The sequence below is a fragment of the Sprattus sprattus genome (assembly GCF_963457725.1).
Source record: "Sprattus sprattus genome assembly, chromosome: 2".
Classification (NCBI taxonomy): Eukaryota; Metazoa; Chordata; class Actinopteri; order Clupeiformes; family Clupeidae; genus Sprattus; species Sprattus sprattus.
In genome coordinates, this window is record NC_137921.1 from 32,408,451 (window position 1) to 32,417,887 (window position 9,437).

The window sequence follows — 9,437 nt, forward strand, 5'->3', positions numbered from 1 at the left end:
TGGGGATGGGAGTATCCATGGAGGAACACCACTCAGAACTAATGCTGGACTAAATTCAAACTGTTTCATTCCATACTGATCTGCTGCATTTTCTATGTTCCATCCAAACCCACTAGATTTGTTGTAATATTCCCAACAATCCTTTAGGACAGAAATTGCTGGATTGTTAGTACTTCCTTGTAATCTGACCCAATATGTAATTGAGAGTTTAGTCATTCTTAAACTGAGAGGGGTTTCTTCTGCCTCCACCAGTAGAGCACACGTAGGTGTTGTTTTCATTGCACCTAAGGCTATTCTTAGGGCTTTATACTGAATCCTATCTAGTTTATTCAGGTAAGTTTTACAAGCTGAGCTATATAAAATACAACCATAGTCAAAAGTTGACCTAATCAAAGCTTTATACAGATTCATCAAAGACAGTCTATCTGCTCCCCAATAATGACCAGTCACCATTCTCTTTTAGGTTCATTACTTTTTTGCACTTTGTTTCCATATATTCAATATGAAATTTCCATGTTAGTTTCTCATCAAAACAAACCCCTAGATATTTGAACTTCTCTCCTCTTTCAAGTGGTTGATTGTAGAGCATAATTTTCAAATTTCCAAGTACTTTCTTTCTTGTAAAATACATGACCTTTGACTTTTGAGTAGAAAACTTAAATTTCTCTCCCACACTAAACACAGGGCCTTTTAAAAGAGGCTTCAACCTATCCCCATCATGCTTCGCCAATCAATGAAATGGGCACCAGCTGTGTCTCAATCGCTGGCAATGCCAATCACTGGTATGAGCAACTGCTGGGCCCAACTCACTACCCATTCACCCTTTGACAGTAACACTTGGCTTTAAGGTGTCAAAGTTGTCTTACTGTCTTGCTGTAATATACTAAGGCCCAATCCCATTTCTAATCTCTACCCCTACCCTTACCCCTACCCCTTCGCCTTCGCTTTTTCAAACGGAGGGGTAGCCGAAGGGGTTGAAACGCTAGCCCTTCGAATTGGGATAGCACTTCAACAATTACGTACGTCATCAGTACGAAGCGTCAGCTGTTACGTTACCGGAGAGCGACAGCTGTCACTCACCAGACATAAACAAACATGGCGCCTGCAGCTGTTATTTACACAATGCAACATTTCATCAAACAAGTTTTAAAATCATGAATTACAAAGAAAATACTTTCATTTGTGTGATGCTTTCCCTGCTGTTTCCGACATTTTTAAATGGACTCGCGCGATGTTTTTTCTTTAATGATCATGGGTTCGCAATGCATTGAGGGAAATCAGTCTACCCCTCCGTTTGAAGTGTGCCCTCGGAAAATCTCCGTTTGGAGGGGTAGAAAGCGCTTCCCCTTCCCCTACCCCTCTGTCTTAACATGAATTGGGACAGCCCTACCCCTCCACATGAACGCGCAAAACGGAGGGGAAGGGGAAAGACGAAGGGGTAGGGGGAGAAATGGGATTCAGCCTAAATGTAAATGATAGTGTTGATAACATATCATGTTCACTACTTCAGTACTTTAAATGATCAAAAAATATTAACACTCTGGAATAGTTTGGCTGTCGCATGCAACTCTAAATTAAGATCACAGCAAATGTCAAGCATGCCATATCAAATTATGTCATGTCAAAGTCCACACCATAGGAAGTGTGTTATTCCAGCACAAACTAAGGCAGTGCCAGTGTGAAAGAGGCGCAATGTATTAAACAGATACCTTTATTGTCATTGCTGTGGCCTTATACATTTACAGTTATTTTACAGTTACTTTTATTTTTTAGTAAGGTAAATATGTATCAGTATGTGTGCTCCCCTGGAATCAACTCATGGCCTACTGTTGCTGCAACAGGCTTTATCAGTGGAGTCGAGTTTTTCCCTGGAAATGTTAAGTAGGCCATTGTGATTTTAGATACTTTAGCTCTCTAACCTTGTTGAGCTATATAACATAAGGAGACAACTTTAGGACAACACAGTCTGCGGATGGGAATGTTCGGTGTGTAAACCAGTTAAATGTGGATGGGAATGTTTAGTTTGTAAACCAATTCAATGCCTCCTGACAGTATCATGTCTGTATATCAGTATCATCTGACAAACAGCAAAATCTTAGTGGTAAAATGTAACATTTTATACATCATATTTTATCCTCAGGTATTTGTGAACATTTTTATAAACCAAATAAAAACTCACTATTTCACATCAGTTTTACTACCAAGTGACACATACAGGATCCAGTCTTGCTTCATTTCTACCAATAATTTGCCAAATGATTAGCAAATTACTCAACTATATAATTCGTATAAAATGTTGCTGTACTTTGTATTATTATTAGGTGTGATGAAATGCATAATGCAGCTCTCATGTAGCTGTATAAAGTGAGAGTACTGAAGAAGTTGAAGCACGATGACACAATTAAAAATAGATTTGTAGTTCCCTCCAAAAAAAGGCAACAAGATGATTCAATTGTTACAACATGATGACTTGCCAATACATTGTTTGAAGGATGTCATGTTATCTGAGGGTGTTGGGGTGAGTCATTTAACTGTCAGCCTGTGATAGCCTACAGAAATATTCACCCTGATTCATTTATATAACATGGGATTTCTGTTGGAGCTGGATAAGTTAGTGCTATTAAAGTGACGGCTAGCTGTACTTCTTAAGTGGGAGATTTTGGCATCATCCACTGGCAACACATGATTGATGGCTGACACCTGTCTATAAACTTAGCTACACATGGTAATACACACACTTATTAACTCGACAGAACACTTCATAAACATGTGTCCAAATTTCTAAGAAATTGCATTGAAATTGATCTGTTCGTTCTAGCAAGAGATCTTGTGGCTTAATCTCAATGTGGTTCTTAAGTCTACAGTGCCCTCCACAATGATTGGCACCCTAAGTGAATGTGACCTTAACAGGCTTTGAAAAAATATGCCTTTGCTGTTTATCCTTTTGGTCTTTCACTCAAAATATTCACAAAAATCTTACCTTCTCATTGAGGTCAGATTATTGAAAGAATTTATTTTGTTTGACATTAAATACAATATTTTTCTCCAAAACATGGGTGCAACAATTATTGGCACTGTCAAGCTAAAAAGGCACCGGATGCCAAAAAGAGCCCGGGTGACGTAAGGTTGACTTTCGAACGCCTCGAGTGACAGTTTCTATGCCAACGTTAGCATTACGTAATCCGGTCACCACGTAGGCCGGGCGCTTATTAGCTTGTCTCAGAGTCGTTCGAAAGCCATCAGCTACTTTTTAGTCGCTTAATATTGTGCCTTAACGGACACTACGCACCCGGACACTTTTTAGCTATCAGTCAGAGAGTCTCAAGAGTTGTTCGAAAGCCATCAGGTACTTTTTACACGCTTAATATTGGCTGCCGGTCTTTTGTAAGTAAGCACACATCAACAGGTTTCGCGCGCTAGCATCTATATTGCTAATAGCAATTCCTCCTTTTGTGCGACAATATTAAGCGACTAAAACGTAGCTGATGGCTTTCGAACTACTCTTGAGACTCTCTGACTGATAGCCAAAAAGTGTCGGGGTACATAGTATCCGTTTAGGCACAATATTAAGCGAATAAAAAGTTTTAGCTACACCTGCCTGCTGGTAACCTGTAAGTTAGCAATGTCCGCTAGCATCTCAAAGCTAGCAAGCCCCCGTTGTTCTTTAGTAAAATGTTGTGCAAACAATGCCCTGTTTTGTTCAAATTTAATTGTGGGTGCCGTCAGATATGTCTTAAAATCACAACACATTAAGGACTTTCTTAATTTAAGCACAACAGATGAATAGCTTCAAGCTAACAAGATAGCTCGTTACACTAGCACGAGCTAGCTAATGAAATGTGCTTACTTTGATACTATAACCAACTAGCGAATCAACCACTTTCCTACCAAAGTCAAACATCAAGCACATGGTTGTTTTGGTTGGTTTATTGTAGGTCAAATACAAGCAAGCTGGTCTCAGGTAGCAAAGTACAATGCAAGATGCTCTGAGGTAAATCGCGTTAGGGTGACGTATTGGCGTTGGCATAGCAACTGTCACTCAAGAGTCGTTCGAAAGTCAACATTACATCATCCGGGCTCTTTTAGGCATCCGGTGCCTTTTTAGCTTGACAGCACCCCTAGAAAATCTTATAAATAAAATCTTACTTAAGTATATTACCAGTCATGTTTTACATTTTTAAGTTCACCTGTTTGATTAGGAATCTCTTAAGTGGTCAACCATGACTTGCTGTTTCACTGGGGTATAAATATGAGGTGACAAAGGCCAAATACCCTCAGTCATTCATCAAGATTGGAAAGACAAAAGAACACAGTGTCGAAGTGAGACAAAAGTTGTTGAGCTGCAGAAATCCGATAAAGGATATAAGAAAATATCTTAACAGTTGAAAATACCCATACCCCCAAAAAATTCCACAATCAGGGCAATAGTTAAGAAGTTCAAAGCAACAGGAGATGTAAGGAATCAGCCTGGAATATAGACCTGTTTTTAAATTGACTCCATGCACCGTGAGGAAGACGGTTTGACTGGCAAAAGAATCTCCTAGGATTACAGCTTGAGAATTGCAGAGTTTATTTGAGTCCTGGGGTCCGAAAGTCTCCAGAACTTCCATCAGACGCCACCTACATCACCACAAGTTGTGTTGGAGGGTTGCCATAAAAAAGCCTCTGCTGTCAATCAACAACAAACTAAAGCGCATACAGATTGCCAAATGTAAGTCAGACTTTTGATGGGACTGAGTTATATGGTCAGATGAGACCAATAAAAAGGTTCTTGGCAACAAACATCAAAGGTGGGTTTGGCGTAGACGTAAATATTAGCCATACAGAAAAGCACCCCATACCAAGTGTGAAGTATGGTGGCGGATCTTTGATGTTGTGGGGCTGTTTTTCTTCCAAAGGCCCTGGACAACTTGTTAGGATACATGGTATATGGACTCCATCAAATACCAGCAGATAATAAATGAAAAGCTAACAGCCCCCTCTAGGAAGCTTAAAATGGGCCGTGGTTGGACCTTCCAGCAGGACGATGATTCGAAGCACACCTCTAATCAACAAAAAAATTGCTCACAGACCACAGAATAAAGGTTTTGCCATGGCCATCACAGTCCCCCGACATAAACCCCATACAAAATATGTCGGAAGAGTTGAAGCCGAATCTGAAGGATCTGGAGAGATACTGTATGTAGGAATGGTCTCAAATCCATGCCATGTGTTCACCAACCTCATTACGCATTATAGGAGAAGACTCAGAGCTGTTATCTTGGCAAAGGGAGGCTGCTCAAAACAGTAAATTAAGGGGTGCCAATAATTGTGGCACACCTGTTTTGAAGAATAATATTTATTTAATGTAAAAAAAAAAATCTTTCAATCATTTTATTTCAATGAAAAGGTAAGTTTTTTGTGAATATTTTGAGGGAAAGACCAAGAGGATAAACAGCAAACATATTTTTTCATAGCCTGTTTTGGTCAAATTCACTAAGGGTGCCAATAATTGTGGAGGGCACTGTATTTCCCACAAGTCAACATTTTCTCAGTGTATTTCAAGGACAGCTTCCACTATACAGCACATAAGATATGCAATGAAGAAGTATACCAGCTGTAACAAAGAATTGAATGTTTAGGCCTGCTCTCTCTCTCTCTGCTGTTGATTAAAAACACTAGTGTGAAATTTGGAACTTAAACTAAGATTGATCAAATTATACTAAATGAAAATATTTAATGAATTCATATCTGTATGATTTCAAGGGTGTTATTCATATGTATTTGCAATATTTTCACAAATAGGTGTTATTATGCTTTCACAGAGGAAGCCAGTGAATAACACCATGTCTTATCTGTTCAGACAGAAAGCCAACTGGACTCGCCCTTACTGGCCAACTAAAAGCACTGAGACTAACCCTATGGCAAGTCAAAGATAAGGCAGGTTAGCTAAGAAGTTGTGGTTTTCCGCCTAGAGTGCTGATGTTCATAGCTTCCTGCAAGACACAACGAAGTGGTACGTCTTGCTCTGTTTCTGTTGACCTTGTATAACTGTTTTCACAATAATCCGTTTGGATCTTCATGACTGTCATTTCTCTAGAATAATGCTGATAGTGCATCTGGCCTGTTTTTCTATTACTGTTAGATTTCTACTACTCATGTAAAGTACATGTACAGTTAATCCATTCATTTGTGGTCCAATTTTTGGACAGTATGGAAGTCATACTATTAACTACCAACAACTCGGGAAAACACAATAAAGAAGGATAAAATACCTTAAGTGGCCTGTATATTTTACTTTGTTGTGTGCGCTAAGCAGGAATGCAACATCTCTTTCTTCTTCTTTTGGTTGTTAAAAAAAGTTATCATCATAATTGACCTGCAGATGCCAATTAACACCCACAAAAAAACACAATGTTCATGTTAAAACTAAGTAGATCATGTTAAACTGAGTAATTTCAATTAAAAAAAAAACAATTATAATGAAACCTCTTATTCTCTCTTATTTCAGGACAAATGTTCCGATTACACATTTGCATATGGCTTTGGGTGCCTTTGCTAATGAGCTGCGATGGACAACCTTGTAAGGCGGGAGAGGACAGCTGTAAAAACAGCGATGTCTATGATGAAACAACAACGTCTGTTCCTGTCACATTGAAAGCTGGAACCCTAGAGGTCTTTTTTGTGGGCAGTAAAATCAGCACAATTCCCAAAGGAGCTTTTGCCACCAATCCTCAGCTTGAGAAGATCGAGTTCCTTGGTACCATAACAGAATCCATTGAGATTGGAGCATTTGAGGGATTAAATAACATTAAGATCATTGAGATATCTAGTACACCACTGGAGTCCGTTACCGTTGGAGCCTTTCAGGATTTGAACAGCCTTGAAACTCTGGTTCTGAAAATCAACAAAATCCAGAATTTACAGAAGGGCTTATTTGATGGTCTTGAGAAACTCAGAGAACTACAGCTGCACATTAATGAGATTGTCTCCATTGAGGAAGGGACGTTTGATCAGCTAGAAAATCTTCAGACTCTTCATCTGGCAAAGAATAATCTTACCTCCATTTCATCATCTCTCCTCTCAAAATTGAAGAAGCTCAAAACAATCAGATTGTATGACAATGAATTAGCATCCCTACCTGATGGATTATTTGACAATCTACAAGGTCTTACAGAGATTTCTTTACAGAACAACAAAATATCATACATACAGCCACAATTAATTCAGAATAAAGACAAATTAGAAAAGTTACTTCTAAGCAACAACCTCTTAACGGAGCTGCCACCGCAGATGTTCGTCAACTTTCCATTACTTAAAACATTAACACTGCACAGTAATCAATTAGAACATATCCCCCCAAACGTATTTGGAGAAAAGCCTAAACTTACAGAATTAACCTTGAAGACCAACAAACTCACCTCACTTCCTCCAGGAGGCTTGAGAGGCCTTTCAAAGCTGCGTAAATTGGATCTGTCTGAGAATCAGTTTGAAACTGTGGCAGGGGAGTTTTTTGATGGTCTGGAGAAGGTCACAGACCTTAATCTTCAGAAAAATGTTATCAAATCCCTTACATCAGACAATTTTGAGAAACTTAAATCTCTAACAACCCTAAGGCTTTCTAAAAATGAGCTGAAATGGCTTTCAGATGATGTTTTCAGTTCTCTACCAAAATTGAGTAAATTATACCTGGATGGCAATCCTTGGTATTGTGACTGTAACCTAATACCCTTTTACAACTGGATGGAATCACATGAGAAGATCTTAAAATCTCAACCACTATGTGCCTCACCTGAGTCTTTGAAAAGCAGAGAGATCATCAGTCTAGAAGAGAGTGACTTCATATGCCCAACTACGCTGCCAACCACAACAACCTTACAAACTACTACCACACCTGTGCCTACAACAACCTTACCAACCACTACTACACCTGTGCCTACAACAACCTTACCAACCACTACCACACCTGTGCCTACAACAACCTTACAAACCACTACTACACCTGTGCCTACAACATTCTTACCAACCACTACCACACCTGTGCCTACAACCACCTTACCAACCACTACCACACCTGTGCCAACAACAACCTTACCAACCACTACCACACCTCTGCCAAAAACAACCTTACCAACCACTACCACACCTGTGCCTACAACAACCTTACCAACCACTTCCACACCTGTGCCAACAACAACCTTGCCAACCACTACCACACCTGAGCCAACAACAACCTTACCAACCACTCCCACACCTGTGCCAACAACAGCCTTACCAACCACTACTACACCTGTGCCAACAGCCACCTTACCAACCACTACCACACCTGTGCCTACAACAACACAAACTACAACACTGCCAACCACAATAGCTACAACTACATTGCCAGTAACTACAACAGAACTGCCAACAACAACATTACCTACAACTACACTAACTACAACACTGTTGATGACAACTCTGCCAACAACTCTACCAACAACAGCAAGAACCACAACAACAGAGGCTACCACATCACTAATTACAACAACTCAACTAACAACAACTCTGCCAACCACGACATTGGCACCTACAACACCAACAACACTACCCACTACTACTACGGCTGCAACCACAACTCAAATGACTACCACTCTGATAACCACAACACCACCCTCAACAACATGTGAACTCACTACAACAGCTCTGACCACTGATCTGACCACAACCTTACCAACAACAATCAGCGCTATAACTACCCTTCAGACAACCCCCCAGACCACACCTACTACCACATCCCTTCAAACAAACACTCAAATGGAAACCACTCAGTCACCAACTACCCCAACCCATTTCACCTGTGTCAGCCCCTATTATCCTAAACAGGTACTCTCCTCTTATCACAGCCCTCCACCGGGTGGCAGCCCCACTGGACATTGTAAGGGGCAGTTGATTTTTTACTCTGCCATTCTGGCAGTGGAGGTTGTTTGTACTTTAGTACTTTCCAAGCTCACCTACTCACTGTATTGTTACTTTCAGCAAGGGCAGCGACTGTACAACAGGGTCAAACTCACCCGCTTCGCTTACAAAAAAGAAGTCATGCTAAGGCCAGTTCACGAAGTTGAGACAGTTGCTCTGTGAGGCACATCTATTACAGTTCGCCCTTTTTATTGAAAGACCTAAAGGACACTTATTTCAAAATATTTTGCACCATTCTTGGGTTGCTATTCATAAGCTTTACATTAAGCTTTACATGAAGTAATGTTTCTTACAGTTGTATTCATTCAAGAGAAGGTAAATGATGTTGATGGACTGTTGTGCTATGCATTGTATAATATAGTATTTATTACCCTTGCACAACTGGACCGTTTCACTTCTGATTTAGGAGTGAAGAATAGTCACTTAACCTGGCTCACAATGTAGTTTTCTAGTTTACTTGCTTTGTCAGCAAAAAACAGAATCATCTCACTGCCCAGTGC

At 40.0% G+C, this 9,437-nt stretch overlaps 1 protein-coding gene across 1 annotated transcript; it reads left to right on the top strand.

The window, feature by feature from the left end:
* Positions 1 to 6,540: 6,540 nt before the first annotated feature.
* Positions 6,541 to 7,817, top strand: LOC308381972 (uncharacterized protein; the record flags this gene model as incomplete). The annotated part of the gene is made up of 2 exons (XM_080859646.1): positions 6,541 to 7,509; positions 7,791 to 7,817. 2 exons carry the CDS (start codon positions 6,541 to 6,543, stop codon positions 7,815 to 7,817), a joined length of 996 nt encoding a protein of 331 aa, XP_080715772.1.
* Between the last annotated feature and the right edge of the window lie 1,620 nt (positions 7,818 to 9,437).